Source organism: Dasypus novemcinctus, chromosome 3, assembly GCF_030445035.2.
Source record: "Dasypus novemcinctus isolate mDasNov1 chromosome 3, mDasNov1.1.hap2, whole genome shotgun sequence".
Lineage (NCBI taxonomy): Eukaryota > Metazoa > Chordata > Mammalia > Cingulata > Dasypodidae > Dasypus > Dasypus novemcinctus.
The window spans coordinates 156389814-156412913 of NC_080675.1; the positions used below are offsets into that span (position 1 = coordinate 156389814).

Sequence of the window (23100 nt, forward strand, 5' to 3'; positions counted from 1 at the left end):
TTTTTCCATTTGCCAGCTCAGTTTGAATACACAAAGTCCCACAGTTCAGCAAATAGGTGGAAAATGTCTTTCTTTTACATTTTATTCTAGCTGAGAACTATGTTCCACTAGTGAGAATGGGGTAATGAGGATTTCCCAGCATCTCTGAGCTGACCAGATGCAAAAAGCCTGCAGACAGGTAGGTGCAAGGAAGGTCTCCCAGGACTTTCCCTTCAGCCTCATCCTGTCCTGTGGGGGTGGAATTAGCGCATCATTTTATAGACAAGGGACTGAATCTTTTGGGCACATATAGAGTAATTACAATAGAATCTTCTTTTTAGAAGGAAAGAAGTGAGAGCTATTTAGAGTAACGTCTCAATACTTTTCAGGAAAATGGACTTTGGGGCCCTGGTTGCTGAGGGGCAACCAATGGGCTCAAATCCCAGTCACTCCGAGCCTCTTTCCCTACAGCGGGACTCCACCCCTCCCATGCCAATCTTACCGATCTTTTTTTCTTTTACCTTTTAATGATGACTATCAGAGACCTGCCTGGATTCTGTCATTTAAAAATAATCATAAGTGGAACTAAAAAATTTCCACCCCAGAGTTCTGCCAGAAGTTTACTAGGAGGTGAGCAGAAGCTTTGGCAAAGATCCTGGGGCCTTGAATTTCTTAACTTCTTGTCCCAGGTTCTGGCTTGGATCAGGCAGTCCCTCTCCCCACATTTGTGCCACAAACTCAGAACCTCCAACACAGAATTCTCTTCAGCACTGTGCTCCCACCGGCCCTCCACCTTCAGATCTTCACCTGAGCCCTGCGTGACCACCTTTTTAAGCAGCTTAGTACAAGGCATTGCTCAGAGGAGGTTCTGTACACATGGAACCACTGCCTGCCACACACTTATAAAACATGGCTGGTGGGATAAAGACTCAAGCCTCTTTTGCATATTAGTCCTATAACCTACTCTCCTTTAAGGTTAACAGTGCATTTCCTGAGGCTCGCAGACACATGCTTTTGTGGTGAAGGCAAGGCTGACGTTTCCCCTCCATCCTCCGAGAGAATGGGAACGGCCCTTACATTTTTTTTTTAAATTTATTTCTCTCCCTTTCCCCACCCAGTTGTCTGCTCTCTGTGTCCATTCCCTGTGTGTTTTTCTTTTTTTTTTTTATGATTTTTTATTTTTTTATTTTTAATTGATTTTGTAAAAATGTTACATTAAAACATATGAGGTCCATTCAGCCCCACCACCCCCACCCACCACTCCCCCCCCCCCCCAGCAACACTCACTCCCCTCATCATGACACATCCATTGCACCCGGCAAGTACATCTCTGGGCATCTCTGCACCTCATGGTCAATGGTCCACATCATGGCCCATACTCTCCCACATTCCATCCAGTGGGCCCTGGGAGGATTTACAATGTCCGGTGATTGCCTCTGAAGCACCATCCAGGGCAGCTCCATGTCCCAAAGACGCCTCCACCTCTCATCTCTTCCTGCCACTCCCCATATCCATCAGCCACCATGTCCATTTTTCCTACTCCAATGCCACCTTTTCTCTGTGGGCCTTGGACTGGTTGTGTCCGTTGCACCTCTATGTCAGGAGGAGGCTCAGATTCCACATGGATACTGGATGCAATCCTCCTGCTTTCAGTTGTAGGCACTCTAGGCCCTTACATTTAAAACTACTTACACTGAAACGTCTCAAGGACACACCTAGAAGCCCTTGAGCGTCTAGATAATAATATACACGCAGTATTATCAAATAAGATCATTAAGACAACAGCTCTAGGTGGTCATTTAAGTTTCCAGCTGGAAAGATATTAGGCAATTACCTGACACTATGACCCATGTTACCTGCCGCCCTGTTTTTTTTTTTTTCCTTCAAGCACACCTATATTTTTAAGTGTCTCCTGCTGGTACGCTGCATTTTCTGAAACATACCAGCCGGAAATGTTTTCTGGAAAGATTTTTTAATGTTTCCAGGTTCAAATAACTGATAAAAACCTTTCTTTTAGCCATGTGACAAGAAGAGCTGAGGTCATCCTCATAGATGGAGAAACATCTATTAAAAGACAGCAACCTGGGAGTTTGCAGCGGAGCCGTCGTAATTAATCCCATTCTAGGCCCCGTGTCTGAGTAGCCCAGGTCTAGCCCGAGTGTGGGCCAGTCTGTCTTGAAGCTAAGCCAAACCATTCCTTATCCTTTAGTTCTCTGTAACTAAATTACTTGGTGAGGGGGGAGATTTACCCACCTTATCTCCTTCTTCCACGTCACATATTTTCTCTAAAGTTGAAGGGTTGTATGTGGCAAACTTTTTTCCACTCTTGGATTCGTGCCATTCGTTGTTGATAAATATCTAACCAAGAAAGAAAGAGGTAATGCATTAGGTTTAAATCAAAATCGTATACTTTTAACATGTTCAGGATCTTATTTGCCTTCTTACCCACTCTCTCCACTCCCCTGTCCACCCGCCCCAGATCTATAGATGAGACCTGGAGAAGAGCAGCCTACTTGGACTCGCAGGGCTAACCACAAGAAGATGGAAAAGGAGCATCCAAGGCTCCTGAAGTTTAATACATTTTTCTCAAGAATTAGTTATTGTCATTTAGAATTTTTGCTAAAACCATGCTTAAAAAAACACACACAGTAATACAGTTTCACAGAATTTAATAAGGTTGAATTTAATAAAAGGTGAAAATCGAAACTCACATCCTCATAGAATTTGGAGGAAGATTAGATAGGTTTATGTACATATATATATACATATATAAAGTGCCAAACAGCAATCTGCCTGTCCCTGAAGGGCATGTAAGCAGCTTTAGACAAGGCTCTGACCATAACTATTCAGTCCTTTTTAATGGACATGAGCATACACACACACACATACACACACACACACACACACTCTCTCTCTCTCTCTCTCTCTATTTTTTTATTTTATTTTATTTTTTTAAATATTTATTTTTTATTTATTTAATTCCCCTCCCCTCCCCCGGTTGTCTGTTTTCTGTATCTTTTTGCTGCGTCTTGTTTCTTTGTCTGCTTCTGTTGTCGTCAGCGGCACGGAAGTGTGGGCAGCACCATTCCTCGGCAGGCTGCTCCCTCCTTCGCGCTGGGTGGCTCTCCTTATGGGTGCACTCCTTGCGCGTGGGGCTCCCCTACGCGGGGGACACCCCTGCGTGGCTCGGCACTCCTTGCACGCATCAGCACTGTGCATGGGCCAGCTCCACACGATTCAAGGAGGCCCGGGGCTTGAACCGCGGGCCTCCCATGTGGTAGACGGATGCCCTAACCACTGGGCCAAAGTTCGTTTCCCCACATTCTCTTTAAATTGTCTATTTTCACATTGGGCTTGATGAAGCAGGGTGGACCTCTAAAATAAAATATTTTATTATTAAAATATAATAACATTATTATTAATAACTAAGCCAGATAGCAGATAACCTCTAATAACCAGAACCCAAGAATTAACCTACAAAAAGCACTTGGCTGGGAACACAGCCCAGAAGTCAAAGTTAAAAAAGAAAGACTCACGAAAAACAGGTTCTAAGTTCACTCACTGAAACATATGTACTATTTACTCTTAGTTCACTCTAAGTCCTAATCACCTGGAAAGCATCACATTAAAAGAGAGAAGGGATTCTGGAAAAGAAGTGGGATGGAGGTCCCAACTCTGTCCTCCGCTGCACCAGCTTGTGAGGACCTCGTCATCCCAGCCCATTCATTACAGGATCCATAAGACACCAGCCACGGAAACAGATGACACACTTCAGAAGCAGTCCCATCACATAAAAAGTAGCCAATAATTTCTAAGTACAGAACTAGCTTATCAGATTCCATCTCTATATCCACTGACTTTATTTTACTTCTCTCCAAATCATTCAGATGAAGCATCGTGTCACTACAAGGGGCTCATTCCGATTATTGCGACCCTTATTCATTTGGAGTGCTCGGCTCCCCGACGATGACGGTTGAGAGTGGGGACTTGTTTCATGGAATGGGTGGCCTGGTTATGTTCTCTGTCATGGGCTTACTTGCCCGCACCCTGCAGTGTATCAGGAAGGAAGCCCCATCTGGGAGTTGATCTGTTTTGCTAACGCCCTGTGGGATGCTGGGAAGTCTGCGTCTTGTGGGGCCAGGTTCAAAAGGCAGGCTTTTTGGGTGGGTAAAAACACAGAGCCCACCTGCCCCAGTTTGGAATCCAAAGCTGAGGGTACCCCTCCCCCCCGCGATGGGATGTGCCCATCAGAGTTCTGGACACTCAGCGCCTTCAGCGGGAGGCTAGGGCCCCCAGGGAAGGGTGTGAGGAAGGCCAGGCTACAATTACAGGTTTATTCTTCCAGCTGAAACCAAATCCAAGAGTTCACTTTTGCTATCCAGCAAGTAATCACTCAGTAACAGTGAGAAATTAATAAGTGGAGAAGAGGAGTTCGGCGAGCACAGGGAGGTAAGGGCAGCCAAGGAAGAGAGGCCCATTTGGAGGAAGATGAAATTTCGTGGGTTAGATAATAGAGACGGGCAGTGAAAACTGCTGATTCCAGGTCCTTCCTGGTATCTATTCCACAGGGGAGGGAAAATGAGATGGTGGCAGCAGAAAATATAAATAAGGGGAGGTGGAAACTGATTACGATGATGAATGTCTGTTATACTTCATCTCCGAGCATGCATCTCCAAAAAAAAAAAATTCATTTGGTCGTTCATGACTTTAATTCGTGGTCCTTTGTAACTGGCAAAATAAAAAATTCAGACTGCTCGACTCTTAAACCATATTTTCCCATCACAATGTTTCTAATTTAGCAAACTTTTTTTCTTTATACTACACTAGTAAGTAATCTTGTAAATGGTTTCTACTGTTGATTTTCTCTCCACTGAAACCAAACCAAAACATAAATAAGGAACGGGTCAGTGAGGGTGGCCTTGCCAAAAATGCTGGCTGTGTTTTTTGGACCCCAAATCAAGACAAAGGGTCTGCAAAAGGATTATTCCCCTTGACTTGTGAATTTATATGGAGCAAACCTTTCGGAGGTATAAAAATAAAGCTATTTTGAGTTGTAGAGGGAATTCACATTTTACTGAAGGGACAGGATGGGCATGGAATCAGGATTGCGCTAGAAAACTGCAGCTGTTCTGAGAAGACGGCTGCTCCCAGACTGGGGGTGAAGACGGAGCACACACAAATGAATTCTGCTGACTCCACATCCAGTCATTATTTCCACTGGACATTCAGGCTGTTCAGCTGACCTCAAAAGGAGGTATGTTTTCAGGGTATTCTTTCAAAGAAAATGATTTGGGGGAATTTTACTTTTCATAAAAGAGATAAAACAGGTGTTTCAACAAACTAGGAAAACTTAAAGAGGAGCTCTGTTACTAGAAGAAATTTTATAAGGAAAGGAAAAGGATCTCCTAAAGGAAAAGGGAATGTGATCTCAGAACTCTGCAGAGGGACACTCCACTCCCCCAGAATCACACACTCTAACCCCTACAGAGTCCAGTGATAAACTAAGAGACCAAACGAAGGGGCTTGGACAAAGCCGTCTTCTGGAAGCCAGGCTACCTTGGCAAATGGCACCTTCAAGGCCAGGGCCGCTCTGATGTGTCCGCCATTAGCAAGAAGCACCATGAGTCAGTTTTTAAAAATAATAGGCTATTCTGGGCTTATACATGCCACCCCTCGGGACTGCCTGCCCTGTGCCTCCATTCTGCAATTCTGTTTCTCCTGCTTCTTGCTTCCTCAACCTTCTTTTCCTTCCCTTTCCAGATGGAGGCTCCCGAAACATTATGAGCCGGGGAGACGGCTGTCCACCCTGGGCCCCGCAGCCTGCCTAGGCCTCACAGCTGCAAAGGGGGCAAAAGGGTTTTCAGAGGAAGGCCAGGATCAGGGACAGGGGAGGAGGCCAGGACTTGGGGCCATCATTGTCTGGGGGTCCCCTAAGAATCCTGGCTCACCAGCCCATCCATCATACCTGCCTTGCCTTGCTTCAGCCTTAATCACACACCCAATTCTGTTCAACTGGTAAAGTAGGGGATCCTCCAGGACAACAGACACTCACTGCTCTGGAATCTTCTAAGATCCTCTTCCCTAAGGCTACAGTTAGGCTTTTAAATGGTCATAAGGAATCACAGAGAAAGAGGTAAACACCCCCTACCTGGCTGGAGTCTGATAGGATTCAAGAAGGTAAAAAGTCAAAGGTAACGTAATTCCTTCCTGGTTTATAGGGCAGTTAAAACAAAAGCTAGTTTAAAAGATGAAATAAAACAAAAAACAGAACTGTACCACAGAGGCCAACATCACAGTGTTGGGTCTGAAAAATTAAAGTAATATCCTCTCTGTTCCCAGAATTTGTTGGATTTTTCTCTTTGAGGCTGACACTAAGAAAACTACATTAAAAATAATCTCCAGCCTTTACAGTCCTCCGAAAACAGTTAATTTAAATGTCATGTGATCAGAGGAGCAGCCAGATACTAGGAATGAAGTGCCAAGAGACCAAAATGTGAAGGCCACACATAGCGGCCTGTGACTTTCTCCGCTTGATTAAAACTATTTGAGAGACATAATTACTACTTTTGAAGGTAAAATTGATGGGGGAATTTTCTAAGTGCTGGGTCAGCTGGCGTTGGGGGGTGGGCTACGGATAGGATGCAAAACCAAAGGAGCTGAAGTTGAACAGAGGGAATCCAACCAGGCTCTGGGCCTCTGCCCTTCTAGTGCCCCAATCCCGGCCCTGGGTGAGTAGTGCACCCCCAAACAGCCTCGGGCGTCCCGTGGGCAGCGTTCCCCCACCACCTGCTTCCCTGTCCCTTTCACCCACCGCCTGGGACCTCCCCGTCTTCAGCTTTCTGTCCCAGGTAGTTGATCTCGCAGCTCTGCAGACGCAGCGCCGTTCCGGCAGTTAAGCGCAAGAAAGCCTACAGTCTGGCTCCTCAGCGATGCGAGGGGCCCGGGCGCTCCCGCCTGGCTACCCTCGACTTCCAAAGGCCCAGCTCTGACACCTTCGGGGAGTGTGTTCCTTGTCTGTGAATACCTAGGACCTTTTGACTCCAGGGCAATTACCAAGCGAGCATCCTCCCCTTTCCTCTGGTCTACTGCTAACCTAACTACAGCTAGCACAGCTTTTCCCGCTGCTCTCTATGACATGTTCCCGAGTCCTCTAGTTGCAACTCCCCGAGGTGGCCTGTCCTCTCCGAGTGGTTCTTGGTGTTCCCAGGAACCCACTGACTTTCTCATAGCCCTATCTGTTGAGCCGCGGAAACCTTGCCCCGCACTCTGCAGGGAGGTCACCGCGAACCCGGCCAACACCGGCCGCACACCTCTGCTAGCGCTCAAAGCGGGTCCTGCAAGGCACGTCGGAGTCGCGCCGGGCTGCAGCCTGGCACCGCGTGGCGCTGCGCCGCTTCGCTCGTCCGACTCTGAAGCTCAGAGCGCCGCGCCCAGCCGCCAGAGCTCGCCGGGGGTGCGGATCGCGCGGCCACTCCAGGCCAGCACGGGGCACGGGCCCCCTAAACCTACTCCCGGGACCCTTGGCAATTGGAGGCTTGGAGAACCGCCCGGGCGGGGTGGAGAGGTTCGCTCTCAGGAGCGCCGGTTGAGGTCGGCCGAGGGCGCGCAGCTGACAGCGCGGTGTACCCTCGCGCGGAGTGGCGGAGCTCCCAGCTTGCGGCCCCTGGTCCCCGCCAGTTCTGATCGAGTACTGTCCTGCCGCCCAGGAGCTAGGCTGCCAGTGCGGAGCCCCGCGGCAGTCGGGTGGGAGGGGCGCCCAACTCACCTTGGTGAACTTGACCTCCAGGTTACGGATGGGGCGCGGCAGGACAGGAGGCTTTCTGTCGGGTTGTCCGTTCTCCACCGCCCCGTTGGTGGTGGCCATGGCTCTTCCGCGCTCCCGTCCGTACCGCCCGAGCGTGCGGTGCACCGGCTCTGGCCTGGCGGTACACAGCCTGCTCGCAGGGTGACAGCTTCGCGCCGCCTTATGAAGCGCCCCACGCCTCCTACCCGAGGGGGGCCGTCTAATTGGCTGCAGGACTAGGAGGAAGGGAGGGAACAGCCCGCCCTCACCCACCCCGCCCGCCGCCCCTGCGGGAGCGCGGCCACCCCCCGCCCCAGCCCGGGTGCCGGCTGCCGCCGTCCGTGTGGTGCCGTCCGCACCCCAGCCCCGAGGCTGCCCTGGGACGAACTCCCCGTATCGCCGCCGGGCTCCGGAAGTCCTAGGGCTCCGGCCAGAGCGCCGGGACAGGGAAATGGGGCCGCCGGGGTGGCAGAGGCCGTCTCACTCCCCGGGGGCGCGCGGGTCCATCCGTGGCACCTGCCGCCCCTCCCCGCGGTCGCTCCGTGCCCTGGCACAAGTTAGGCGGTCGCGTGGCGCTCCGGGAATGCGCGCCTGTTGGGGGTCCACGCCGTGCCCTGGGTCGGGGTCCCGGTAGGGTGGCCTTGGGTCGCCGCCCGCGCCCCTTGGCCTAGCATCCGGTCGCCGGGTGCCCCTTGCAAGACAGACCCCTTCGAGCCACACCCGGAATTTCCCCGAGACTCTGGGGCCTAAACATGCCTAGGGGCAAAAGACGGAAGAAAGCGACTAGTCCTTTCTGCATCCGGCTATTGAGCCCAGGCCCAGCTGGGCCTCAGGCTTCACAGGCGCACACTGCCCTGGGGGCCCTGGAAGGCAATATTTTGATCTAAGAAATGCCTAAATCATATCTCCATTTAAAAATGCAACCACAACAAAAAATATATTGGGATCTTTGCAGCTAGTAATTTTTAAGAGTTGAGGCTCTTGGCCCAAGAATTGCTCATGGGTCCAGAGGCACAACCAGCTCCTCCTGGTTTGTCCTTTGGAAAACAGACTCCATCAACCCAGTCCCAAGTGAGACCAGGACCCAGACTCCACCTGTGCTATCATTCTTCACGCCTCAGAAACAAAGATGTGGGGCATGAGTCTATCCTCACAAAGGCAATGGTTTAACCCCCAGCTAGGACCAGCCCTTCCATCCCCTTCACGGGAGACATCTCATTCTGTGAGCAATCCCAAGTAGTGGGCAGTTGGGGGGAGAGGGGCACTCCTTACTTTCCTGGGGCTCCTTTGTTTTGGAGCCCTCCTGGTCAATTTCTGTCTCCTCTCCTCACTGCAGTGCTGCTGAGTGTCTTGGGTGTGGGGGCTGTGGGGAGATGGGGGTGGGGTAGGGGATGGGGATCAGGTGCTGTTATGGGTTGGAAGACACAGGTGAGGCAGGGTAAAGGAGGCCATGGGCTCCCTGAATCCCGTGGAGTCAATCCCAAAGCCTCCACTCTGCAGCTACTCCTGGGCTCTCCACTCTGCCCACCTGGCCCCCTGATTGCCACTCAGGTCTCCTGAAAACACCTGGGCAGATGCTGAGCCCCAGTGTCCTGGTGCTTGTGTCTGAAAGGGTCTGCAAGGCCTGGCAGCAGATTCTCCCTGCAAAGGGAGGGGCCAGTGTCCCAAACCAGTGAGGTATCATAAGGCTGCAGCTAGAAACACTTTCCAAATGAAATTTCCATCCGAGGAGTTTATCTGGGATCCTGGGGCTAAGTGTGTGTTAGGGATTTTAAAAAGGAGGGGAGGGAGGATTTGTAGACGAAACTGTGTTTAATTAAATAATCACTGGATTGATGATGGGGTAAACAAGGTGGGGTTAGAACTCTGCTCTTGTAGGATAAGGGAGCAAAGCCCCTTTGCTCAAAGGTGGACAGTCTTTGTCCCCTGGCCAACTCTGCAGTTGGGAACATAAGTAGGTGACCTCCCTTCACCTGGCAGCAGACACCCCTGCAGCCATTGGCACCTGACCTTGGGGGGTGTCAATGCAATGATGCTGATCCCTTCACCTGCAATTCCTCCTGTTGACACACCCAGGTGATGCTAGGTGCCTGAGACCAGAGCGAGACACCCAGCCATAGACCTTGTCAAGGCAGGAGGCCCCCAGAGAGCAGGACAGGAGGCTGTGCCAGGCTTGACTTGACCGGCTGGCTGCTTGATCCCCTCGTCTTACTGTTCCCCGGGTTGCCAAGCTCCCAGAGAGGGATTGAAGGCAAGATGCTCTTCTCCCCATTTTACAGGTGAGGAAAGAGAGGCCTGCAGATTCTTGCCCTAAACAACACTGTCCATGGAGAAAGCGAGACCAGACTGGGGGAGGGGTGAGCTGTGCAGGGTGTGGGAAAAGGGGTTTCTCTCCCCTTCCTCTGCATCCTGCCTTCACTGAGGTGAGCACCGGGGTCCTCTGGCCCCATATTCATAGAAACAGTCTGGGTACCAAAGGCCTGACGAATGTAAAACCCACAGGAGCTGGGGAAGGATGAAGGACTAGTTTTCACCAGGTGTTGGGGTAGCCTGGAGACCCTTGCTCCATTCCCTCCGCTTGTTCACTTGATCTCTTTAAGCTTTGGTTTCCTTTTCCACCAGCTAATCTTACTTGTCACTTGACAGGGTTTGAGGAGGCCTGAGCAAGATAATGGTGTGAAGACATGCATTATAAACTGTAAAGTGCTGTACCTATTAGGCCTGAAGACTGGTGCCCCTTAGCGGGCATTTCTTCTTGGAAGCCAGCAAGTCTCCCTGGCTTCTCTCAGGCTGGTGGGCGCTTCCCTGGTCTACAATTATTCCTCTAATCTCCCTGTGAAAGAAGAGTTTGATTTTGTGTTAACTCTGTGGTGCTGCTGCTCTCTGTTGCTTGGCTTCTTGGCATGCAGAATTATCTGAGTGCAAAACATTTTGTGTTGTGGGCTTGTTTTATTAGAACACTAAAAGTAAGCATGAATAAAAGACTAAGATGGAAGTCAGATAACCACACACCCCCAAGCCCAAACTAAATCCATTTTTAAAGCTACAAACACCTGTGGGAGATGCTGAGGCCTGTAGCAAATGTAATTGATGATGATGATAATGGAGTGCCCACTTTGTTTTACTTTGAGTCTGGTACCTCAGCGCAGTTGAGGGGAGCACAGGCCTCCCATGGGCCCACAGTCCCCCAGCCCCAGGGTGGCCAACCTTCCTGGACTCCCCTCAGTGTCCAGGCAGGACCAGCGCAGGACCCAGCATGAGTCTACTTTCTCCAAGCTGCTCACCTCCCCCAGCGGCCAGGAGTCTAGGCCAGGTGTTGGAGCCTGGGCACGTCAAGCCCTTCTGTGGAGATCTCATCAGGCGAGGGGGTTCTCTGAGATGAGGAAGCCCTTGCAGCTTGCCCCATCCTGCAGGCTCTGATGTAGGCTCTTTGGTGATTCAGGGTAGACAGCTTAACCTCAGTTTCCGCAGCTACAAAATGGGGGTGATGGGCACCCTTGAAGCAAAGGGAGGCTTACATCACTATGATCACCTCCCCACCAGGATCAATAAAGTAGAATCTGTGTTTTTTGTGTGAATTGTCCAATGTTTCCCAAACTTGGCTTGAATAAGAAACTAGCTACTCTTCACACTCATTCTATGGGAAGATCTGTCAAGTCTGCCCTATGCCCCTACACAATTCTCTCCTCAGGCTACACACAGCCAAATTCTGCTTTTGGGCATGCTCTTGTCAGAGATTTCACCAGAGGCAGGTACACCCCAGGCCTGAGAAAGATGAGCCAGGGGACACCCAACAAAGGCAAAGAGAATGTGCCTTTCTCATTCCTTTTCTCAGCCACTTTCTCTTCAGCCAGGCTGGTCCTTTCTGGCCTGAAGGAAGATTTTCCACATGCAGTTTGGTGTGAGGTAAATCAGATTCAAATCAGGCAGAAACAAACAGAACTCAGTACACCACAACAAAGAGGAAGACACCAAGTTATGTGTGTATTGGGCCCTGATGAGGCCTTGCACACACAAAGTCAGTTGTTCACAGCTGCCTAACATTTCTCCAGGCTCCGCCAGTAATCCTTAGGGGTAGAGAGTCATGGCAAGGCCAGGAGAAAGCATGGCAGATGAGGTGGAGACAGCTGGTTGACCACCCAATTCTTCATTTCGTGCCAGGGGAACCCCATACTATTGAAGACAGCAATGTATCTTGATAAAACATATTTCCCAGTTTCTCTTTCAGACAGAGGTAGCTATTGAGATATAAGCAGAAGTCTTTGGTTTGGACTTCCAAAGAAGCTTTTTAAACGAGGCTTAGTCAGCTGAGAGGTAAACACGCCATTACCCTTCCCCTCTTCTTCCTTCCTGCTGCCTGAAACATGGCCATGAAGACTGGGGCTCCAGCAGCCATCTTGTGGCTTGAAGTAATTCTGAGGATGGAAGTTACATGGTAAGGAAATTGGAGGAAAGACATAGAAAGAGTTGGTCCCTGATGAGTCTGAAACTACCCTTTCAGCCTTGGATTTCCTTCCTTGGCTTTCTTTCATGTAAGCAGAGGGTAAATCCCTATCTTATTTGAGCTTGCTATTTCGGTTTTCTGTTATATGCAGCTGAACCTAATCGTAAGTGATACAGCTGGCTGTTTAAAACCCTGCCTCATCACCATGACTAGAAAAACAAACTTCTAAACTCAAGAGGGATAATTATGTCATCTTTTTACAAAAAGAGTAGCACATAAAACAAAAAACAAAACACACACACACAACTTCTTATCACCATCTCTATTATTTTGACCTGAATTAATTGTTCTGAACATACGGTGCTCAGTTTTACAGTAAATAAAAAATCAAAGAGAAAACATACCTTGGCGTGGGATGAATGAAGCTGGTTCACTGATACATCCATAACTTTCATTGCCTGTAAAGGATGGTGAGGTCCCACCCTAGGAAGTGAGTCCCTTTGATGCACAGACCCTCTTGGAGCTGGGGAGGTGGTCTGCCATCCTGTGCTGTCCATGAGTATAAGCTGTCAGGGCTACACCTTCGGGTCCATGGAGGAAAGTGCCAACACTCAGATTGCTGATGTGACAGCACAGGTCCCTGGGCCAACCAGATCTGGAAACTGCGTTGGCCTGGCCAGCATGCGATCCAGCAGGAAGAAGTCAGACTTTCTGCTTTTGACATATATGAAATATCATTCTATGTATTCACCACATCTTGCCTCATAGCATGCCACACTCCTCAATACTGCCACCAGACATTCTCATTAACATTAGAGGTTGTTTGCAAATTTTCCAACTCTCTTCAAAATTCAGGAATTTGGAATTTCAAACCAAGCTTGAATCATTTTGGGGTTTGAATTCAATTTTGTCCGGACAAAGCACACTTCCTGGTCAGAGGGAAAATCATTTAAAGGGGCTTGTAAAAGAAAGGGTTCCAGAAGATTCTTGGATACAAAGTGGCTCTCACTAAACAATTGTGCTGAGTTAAGCCCAAGTGAATCAGAGACATACATATTAAATTTCCCTTGAAATCCACATGGGTATAAAAATGTCGGGAAAGGGGGCTTAGCAAGATGCATTTTGCCAAACCCAAAATGTTTGAAAAATAATTTGAGTGTGTTAAAGTTTGGCCAGCCACTGCTTGATTCATCTCTCTGAGCCCCACAGCGACAAGGTTTTCCCCTGCCCTTCGGCTGGACTCCCAATAAAGGAGCATCAAGTAGTGAAGAATCTTCCGTCCGAGTTTTGCAGTTACTAGAACCCTAAGGTGGGGACGGGTGGGGTGGGGAAATGGTTAAAATATGTGTTCTCATGAGATTGTCTGGGGTCCCTTTTGTAGTTGTTTCTGCCTTTGTGGTATGAAAGTTACTCAGGAAGCACTCTGAATTTTTCCCTGTAATCCAAAAGACTCTAAAAAACACATCTTGTCTTATCATATGTTTAGGTATAACAGGCAGGAAACCTATTTGTGCATGTTTTCATCTAGTTTTTTATATGAAACTATGACAATTCTAAAACATGCACCTCATCCCTGGGTGAATGGAATAATTTGTGACCTGTAGCATTTTCAAATTTATAATGCTTTTCATTGTTGAGCATGTCTGCAAACCTTAAGTTTATATCTTATTGTATTATTTATGTTACTAATATATTATATCATATTATATTACATTATATATTATCAAATGTAGTTATATCAATTAAGGAACAATGGAATGGATACGGTGTATTTTCCACCAGAAGTAGTAAATAAGCACATGCATTAGCAAGAAAACAGAATTATAGACTTCAGTGATTTAGATGTGCATCTTCTAAATTCTGTGAATACTTCAGCTACTGTTAATTTCGACCCATGGTTTAAACCACGAACAGCAGCGTCTGCACCTGCATGCAATCATCCTGCAAGTATCTTGCACTTCTACAGTGGGCCACTAGATGTCAGGGGACAAAGTTGAGTCAAAAGTTGCCGCTGAACTTCTACTGTGAGAAAAAGCCATTCCCCAATTTAGGAATAAATGGTGTAGCAGAATTTTATTGACAGAGGATTGCCCCATACTTCAGTCGAACCACAAATAAAATGCTAGAATGGGGGACTGCGCCCAGGCCAGCCCACAAACGTCCTCTCACTTCCTTATGAGCCTAAAATCTAGGAGCCTCTGAGGCCGGTGGAATGGGTGTGCAAATCTCAGCCCAGGGAGGACTTGGGTCTGTCCTATGCGGGCCTCTACCTCTTCTGAGAAAGGGGTGGTGAGGATCTCCAGACAGCCGGCATGAAGTACCAAGCACGTTTACAATAACACAGAGAAGATAGCACCGCTGCCCGCCTCAGCAGACAAGAGCACCTTCCCGGATCCCTGGCCTGCCTGTCCTGGGGGTCTGGTCAGACAATGGCAGGGCATCCCCTCCATCTGGTGCACTGTTGGGCCCTGGGTGTCCACACCAATTCTCATCCCTTCCTGTCAAGGGCCTATAATGGACATTTGCTGAGAAACTCTCAGGAAATAGATGCTTATTTATGCTGAAGGATAAACAAGTATGAAAATTGGATGGTGGGGTCCAGCCCCCAAATCTAAATTCCCTTGGCCTCAGTTTCCTTATCTGCACAAAAGGGGATGGCAGAACTTCCCTGCAGGTTGGGAAACCTGGACGAGGTCACTGACGTGACAGGGCCAGTCCCTCCTTGGTGGACGTTGGGTGCACTTTTGATGCTGCCTGAGACCCTCCTGCCAGGAGACGGGCTCTTGGTCCTTTCTTTAGTCCTGGCCAGAGGGGGCAGCTTCTCTGCCTTTCTGAAACCTGTTTCCTGGTCTTCTCTGGGATCTGTGCCAGAAAGGGCTTTCAGCTGCTCCAGACCCTTCTCTCACTGACCCCAGGACCACCATCCACCTGACTTTATACACACATCCACCTCACCTGTATTTATGCTTCACCCCAACATGACAGACATTTCCTTAGCTCCTTCTAGAAACCTTTCTGGCTTTGGGCCTCTAAAAGCTGGGCTTTGCCCTGACTTGTTTCTCTCTCTCCTGTTTCATTAGTCATGTGATAGAGCTGCTTCCTCTCTATCTTCGTCTTTCTAGCCCAGTCGTGGCTACAAGGTTTCTTTGCCATGGAGATTCTCACAAATTTGGTTAGGGGCTCTTGCAGCAAAGGACCCTGAGGCTCTTAGGCTCATCATGGAGTCCTGTGATCGATTAGCTATGTCCGCCCCAGTCACAGGTGGTAGGGAAGCCTGAGAACCTGGAGTTTCCCACACTGTAGGGTGCACAGAACTTACTTGGGATCTTGTTAATATGCAGGTTTGATTCATAGGTCTAAGGTGGGGCCCAGGATTCTGTACTTCTAACAAGCTACTCAGTGTGGTCCCTAGCTTGGCAGGATCAGCATCTCCTGGGCACTCATTAGAAAGCAGACTCTCAGGCTCTGCCCTAGCCCCAAGGAGACAGAATCTGCATGTTAATAAGATTCCCCAGGAGACTGGCATGCCTGTGATGCCCTGAGAAGGGCTGCCAGGCTCTCATCAGGCTGATTACTGACCTCTTCTATATAGCACCATAACCCACCTTTTCAGGCTACAGTATGTCCTGTTTCACCGTGAGGCCAAGGAAAGTCAGATACCTGTCCTAGCCATGATCCCTACTCTCCCCAAGATCCTGAGAGCTCCCCCCAAAGGAATGGTTTTGCACAATTTTGGTCAATACACTTTTACAAGGTCAAAGTCTAGAAATACTGAAGCAATACAACAAAGAAGAGATTATGTATTTGTTACTTTGGATAAAAATTTTACTTCATATTGATCTTGAATTCTAGGGCTTGAGGAATGCCAGTTTAGGAAGATGAGATTAGGACTCTGAGGAGGTTTAGAGGGCTGTTTAGGGCACTTAGGGGATATGTCCTGTGCCTGTCAGAAGGGCTAGGATGGATCTTACCCAGCCAGTAGCCCTGTACTGGGACAAAAGACTCTGGGGTGGGGGTGATGGGGACACAACAGGTATTACCCCAGGATCATAGAGGAGGTGATATCACAGAGGCAAGTGTGGACAGTGGGTGATTAAATCTGTGAGTCAGAGGCCACAGCAGGGAGATGACACCCAGCCTTGGGCCAGAGGGGAGAGGCAAGATAAGGGTGGGGCCGGGTAGGCTCGTTGATGGGGTCGAGATGAAGACTGTGGGCAGGCCAGGGCTGGGGGCTGTCTAAGGTGCCCAGCCTGCCCCACACTGCCCAGAACATTGACTCAGGCCATGTGCATATTCCTGATCTAATCCTCATCTCAAATATATTAGGTAGCTACTGTTATGTATGCATAAGACTGTGTATATAGCCTTGCTATATATTTATTTGTGGAATTGTCCATTTACTCTGCCTCCTTTGCTAGACTAAGCTCCATGAGGGCCTGACCTGTCCCATTTGGCCACCTCTATGTTCTCATTTCCTGGCAAGTGGCCAATATGGTGGATGTGCAAAATAAGTTTCATGAATTCCAGACATCCTGACTCTAGCATTGCTGGCTGTGTGACCTGGGGCAGGTCCCTAACCTTTGGATCCTTTGTCCGATGGGAATGGCTCAGCAGCATAATCTGTGGAGACTTGGTGCCATGGGCTGCTTGTTGTGGAAATGGGTGTCTCCAGGTTAGGCAATGAGTCACTCTTCTCAACGGGCAGAGGTCTCTACCGCTACTTTCTGGCCAATGCCAGGTTACTTTTACTCCCAGTGGAAAGAAAAGTTTAGTAAGGGAAGAGAAATTTTTCTGAGACAGCTGAACAAAGGCAGAAATAGAACTATTGACTAAAGTGAAACCAACTGAAGTATGTGAATGAACAAGAAAATGAAGGAACACAGCATAGGGCCATGTTGCTCAACAGCCAGCCTCCTCTCCCACTCAACTGCCTCCTCTGCCACTCGATGGACTCTGCCTGGAATATTATATCCCCAGATCTTGGCACAAATGAGCTCATCTCTTCATGAGAATCTCCTCAGATAAGTCTCAACTGACCAGCTGTCTAAAACAGCATCCCATCTTTCCATCAAAACTCCTTTTCTGTTGTCTTGACAGCACATATCATACCTTCTCTATTTGTTTGTTGTCTGGATTCCTACCTCTAGGATGTAAGTGCCACATCCACAGGGACCACCTCTCTTATTCACTGCTGAGCTCCCAGTGCCCAGCATCTTGTAGGTGCTCAGTAAATCCTTGCCAAATGAATGAATGAATCTCAATGAGGGGAAAGTGTTGCAAAAGAGAGTTTCCTGCACCAGTCCCTGGGTGTCATCACTGACCAAAGGCAGCTTGGTACCAGATATTCCCAGGGACCCAAAACTTATTTAAAATGCAAACGGCCATTGTTATTGGCATTTCACCAACTGGAAGTTGGATAGTTTCTTAGTAGGTTGCAGTGAAGGCATCAGGACAAATATGCTTTTGAAAACAAATTCAAATGAGGTCTTGGGTTGGAGAAAAAAGAACGAATTCTATTTGCTTTCTCATCCATGTCTAGGACATTTATAGATGAAACAACATTTTTTGACAATCAGCCTCATGTTCTAGACCTGGAAGAGATCTTACAGATCATAAAAAACCTTATTTCTTTATTTTACAGGTAAATCATCTGTGGAACGGGAGGGCAAGTTTGTCCAGAACCACAGAGTTTTTGTGTTTTTTTAAAAAAATTTTTTAGAAAAGATACTTAGATTACATAAGTGTTACATAAAAAATATAGGGGATTCCTATATGCCCTGCTTCCCATACCACCACCTTTACCCCATTAACAACATCCTTCATTAGTGTGGTACATTCATTTCAATTGATGAACACATTTTGGAGCATTGCCACTAACCATGAATTATAGTTTACTTTGTAGTTTACACTCTCTTCCACACAATTCTCTAAGTTTTGGCAATATTTATAATGGCCTGTATCTGTCATTGCAATGTCATTCGGGACAATTCCCAAGTCACAAAAACACCCCAGTGTTACACCTGTTTTCCCTCTCCCTGACTTCAGAACCTCCAGTGGCTACTGCCTCCACATCAATGATATAAGTTCTTCCATTGCTAGAATCACAATTAAGTCTATAGTAGAATAATAATAAGTCTACTCTAGTCCATAGTTCATTCCCCAATCCTAGGATTCTGGGATCAGAACCATAGAGGGTTTTTTTTTTGTTTTTTGTTTTTTTAAAGATTTATTTTTATTTATTTAATTCCCCTCCCCTCCCCCCATTGTCTGTTCTCTGTGTCTTTTTGCTGCATCTTGTTTCTTTGTCCGCTTCTGTTGTCTTCAGCAGCACGGGAAGTGTGGGCGGCACCATTCCTCGGCAGGCTGCTCCGTCCTTCGCGCTGGGCGGCTCTCCTTATGGGTGCACTCCTTGCGCGTGGGGCTCCCCTATGCAGGGGACACCCCTGTGTAGCAGGGCACTCCTTGCGCGCATCAGCACTGCGCATGGGCCAGCTCCACACAGGTCAAGGAGGCCAGGGGCTTGAACCGCGGACCTCCCATGTGGTAGACAGACGTCCTAACCACTGGGCCAAAGTCCGTTTCCCAGAACCATAGAGTTTTTGTGGGTGAGACACCCAGGCCACCACCCTCCATCCTGGGATGCTTTCTTCCATCTCACATGAAAATGCACAATCCCTAGACATCTTGTAAGAAGAAATAAAGATCATTCCTGAACTGACTGTTCAACTCTGTTGAAAAGTACATTACGAGCTAGGTACCATGACTACAGAAAAATAGGACATGGTTTGACCTCTCAAGGTGTTTGTAATTTAGCTGGGAAAATAATTATGTTCATGTAGAATAATTAGTGATCCATTCAAGACATTATTCCAACCTGGAGAGAAAGGGACAGAGGCCAGGGATGGCATTTCTTGGTCTGGGAAAGATTTTTTTATAAAGGAAAAACCCAAGGGTGAATGTTTGGACTTTCATGTTGTCACCCACTTTGGCAAAATAAAAGCAGGCAACATTGGTGCAGTTACCAACGGTGCCCAAAGAGTCTCAGCTTCCCGTCTGTGCCAGGCCTTTGTCAACTGTGCTGGAGATAGTGGACTGGTGAGCTTTGGCCCTGAATGTATCACAAAGGCACATTGTCCTCCTTTGGACCTGCCTGTTCTCCCAGCCCCACAGCAGCTCCCAGGTAAGGCATTTTTAGCATGTACTTTAAAGATGCACAATTCTGGGATGAGACCAAAGGGCATCAAAAAGTGCTGAAAATAGGCATGACTTCAGCTACTATTGGGAAGTGTCTTGCTTATGGATTTGGTGCAAAATAAAGGCCACCAACAATAGCAAAGTTTGCCTTCCAAAGTGATTGGGAGAGTTGCCTCACATTCCCTGCTTGTCTATCTCCATCCCAACCTACCTTCAGAAGCTACATGGCTCACCCACACTGGGCATTGTATATTTTCAATGTTGATTCTTAAGAGGGAAGATATTTTTTTTTTTTAAAGCTGAAGCATCCAGCTATCAGCTATTATAGATTGTTATTTCTGCTCAGACTCTGTACAGAGGGACTGAGAGTAAAACCTACTCTTTGTCCTCAAGTTTGCACAATTTATTTTCTATTCTCTGCACTAAATACAAATAAAAGCTTGAGCATAGCTGGTCTGGTGTACCATTGTCTGTAGAAGCTATTGCTCATCTACAGTCCTTTATCATCCTTAAAATGATCTAGCAACTTCCTTTCTGTTAATGTTTATGATTGAAGGAACTTATGTTTGGTAACTTTCTCAATCAAATAAAACAATTCCATTTTTAGGGGGAAAAGTACACCATAAAAAGCAAGACTGTGTTTTTTGTTGGTGACCTGAAAAAGTTTAAGCTCAGCCCTAGCACCAGTTGCTGTTGAAAGGTACTGCCTTGTGCAAGAAAACAAACCCAATCCCAAACTATCTGCTTATGGGTATTACGGTTCACTTCATTAAGCCATAACTGATTACATTCTCTCCTGCCCCACCCTGAAGGCTGAGCTATGAGACCCATTCTCTGGGAACTGTGTCCAAAAATATATATATATTGGGCCAAATAGATGTGGGGTTAATCTCACTTCTAGGTGCACACCCAAATAAAGTGAAAATAGGGCCTCACGCAGATAGTTGTACATCCATGTTGACAGCAGCACTGTTGACAATAGCTCAAGGGTGGACGTGGCCCAGGAGTCCCTCAGCAGATGAATTGAGAAAGAAAATGTGGTCCCTACACATCATGGAATATCATTTGGCTGTAAGGAAGAATAAAATTCTGAGACAGGCTGCAACATGGAAGAACCTTGAAAATACTATGCTCGGTGAAATAAGTGAGACATCTAAGGACAAACATTGTATGCTGTCGCTTATGAGAGATGTCTAGAAATAACAAATTTGCAGAGCTAGAAAGCAGATTAGAGGTTACCGGTGGGAGGGAAAGGGGGGAAAGGGGCCAGGGGAGTGTTTGATTACAAAATATGAATAAATAAATTAATAATCTGTACATTTTAAAAAAGCAATGTGGAGTGATCAAAGGCTAAAGCCTTTGACCCTATTTGTAAATGCAGTCTCTGAAGATTTGCTTAGTTAAAATGAGGGAAAACTGAGTTAGGAGGGCCCTGATCTAACATGACTGATGTCCTCATAAGAGGGACATTTGGGCACAGAGACAGACAGCCATGTGATTATGGAGGCAGAGTTGGAGTGCTGGAAGAGGCAAGGAAGGAGTCTCCCCTACAAGTTTCAGAGGGAGTGTGCCCCTGCTGACACCTCAATTTCAGACTTTGTCTCTAAACTATGAAAGAATGGATTTCTATTGTTTTAAGCCTGTCTGTGGTCCTTTGTTATCACAGCCTTGGGGAGCTAATACCTCCTCTTCACCTGTAAAATACGGATATCAGAACTACTCATGGCTGTGGCAGCTAGTCCCTGTAACAGTCATCCTGATGTTCAAGCTCTTGCATGGTCCCCTTCTTCACTAACTCCAGGCTGGCCTGAGCTACTCCTTTAACTACAGAACATGATGGAATTGACTGGGTCAGTTCTGGGACCAGCCCTGGAGAAGACCAGGCAGCTTCCACTTTTGTACTTTGGAGGCGCCGAGCCACTATAAAAGAAGTCCATTTATCCATCAGAAGGGACCATGTGGAGAGGGAGAGACCCTGGGACCCCAGGGAGAAAGATGCCCAGATGTCCCAGTGTCCTAGTTGAGCCCGGTCCCCCAGCCGTGGTGGCGAGGGCACCAGGTAGGAAGTGGAGACATCTCGGGTGTTCTAGCTCCAGCCGCCATCTTACTGTAGCTGCATGAAGAGCTCCAAACAAGGCCAGCTGAAGATTCCCCTCTAGTTGATCCCCATTAACCCTTAGAATTGTGAGAAATAAAATGCCTGGTATTTTAAGCCACTGAGTTTGGGGTCAGTTTGCTGTATAACAATAAATCACAGAGATATGGCATACCCAGGGCAAGGAGTACCAGCTGCCTCCACAGCACCCAAAGAGAGAGCTGGAAAAATCTGCTGAGCACATAGCAGTTTCTCAAAAATAGCTGTTATAAATATAAATAGGTGGTTTGCCCCTCTTGTACCCTCTTCAGTCTAAATGCTGGCCTCTTGTGGGCCTTGGCTCCCATATCCTAGAATCTTCACTCCGTTGAAAAGGGCTCCAAGTCTGCCTTCCCAAAGGCAGAGGCATATTTCAGAGGCCTCTCAATGAACACCATTTATAGGGCTGCTACTGTGTACCAGACTCCAACCTGGCCATTGAGGCTCCAGTGGTAAACAGAACAGACACATTGCTGACCTCACAGCTCTTACAGAGCTGGGAAAACATAGACAAGAAGTGAGAAATTGCAAGGTGAGTAGCTATCAAGAAAAGAACAGAGAGGAGAGGGGTTGTTTAGATTTATAACAAAGACTGGAAACTGCAGTCACTAAAAGAAGATGGATGTCTATTTTATTTTCACCTAAAAGTATGGAGATGGAAGTTAGGGGTGGCATGGTCACTCCACAGTCATTCAGCAGAGAGTCTGACACCATTTATCTTTCCTTCTGTTCAGCCATCTTAACCTGTAACTTCTGTCCTCATGTTGGCTCTCAGAAGATGGCTGTTGGAGCTCTGGCCATCTTGGCTGCATTCTAAGAGAAAAGGAAAAAAAATAAAAATAAATAAAAATGCCTGCCTCCTGGTTCAATTATTCCTTTTTGAAGAACTTTCTCTGAAGCCCCCCAATGTCTTCTGCTTATATGTTCTTGGCCACAGATGTCTGCAAACCTGGGAAATGTAAATTTTTGGCTGGACTTATTGCTGCCCGTAACAAAATAGGCTCCTGTTAGTAAAGAAGGAAGAGGGTATAAATATTGATAGGCAGCAAACCTACCCCTGCCAAACAGTCCACTCCTAATCACAGGACACCTCAAAAAAGTGACATTTTTAAGCAGAAAGAAAGCAGAAGTCAATAAAGATGAGTATTGCAGATGGAGAGAACCAACATCAACATAGAGCCCAGAGGTAAGAAATCTCATGCAGCCTTCACGGAACTGACAGGAGTCCAGTTTGGGCCTCTGGCCTTAAACATAATTCCCTCATCTGCTTAGTAGGAGCTTTATTTAGCTTAGGACTTGTTAAAACTTGAGACTTCCCATCCACCCTGCAAAAAACCTCATCTCCCCATTCAGATATGGGCATGAGCGAGTTTTCACTCTTTGCCCCAGAGCAGACTCATTTGACGAGGAAAGCGGAGCAGCTGAGTCTCTGGAGCGCATGGGAAAGGAGATACTTTTGAAGCTGAGGCAAATGGCCTTCCCTCTTCACTTCCTCTTCTCTTCTGGGGGGGTGAGGGATATAGTGATCCTCCAAAGCAGAGCCAGAGAGGTTACCACCTTGACATT

The 23100-nt window shown here is 47.5% G+C and overlaps 1 protein-coding gene across 1 annotated transcript in view; it reads right to left on the minus strand.

The window, feature by feature from the left end:
• Positions 1 to 7935, minus strand: part of ALDH1A3 (aldehyde dehydrogenase 1 family member A3) — a 40520-nt gene extending 32585 nt beyond the window's left edge. The window contains exons 1-2 of the mRNA XM_004462096.5: positions 7745 to 7935; positions 2233 to 2337 (exon numbers count right to left, since the gene is read on the minus strand). Of these exons, the coding sequence (XP_004462153.1) occupies positions 2233 to 2337; positions 7745 to 7843 (204 nt within the window). The 5' untranslated portion in view covers positions 7844 to 7935. The remainder of the gene's footprint in view (positions 1 to 2232; positions 2338 to 7744) is intronic.
• Positions 7936 to 23100: the final 15165 nt, after the last annotated feature.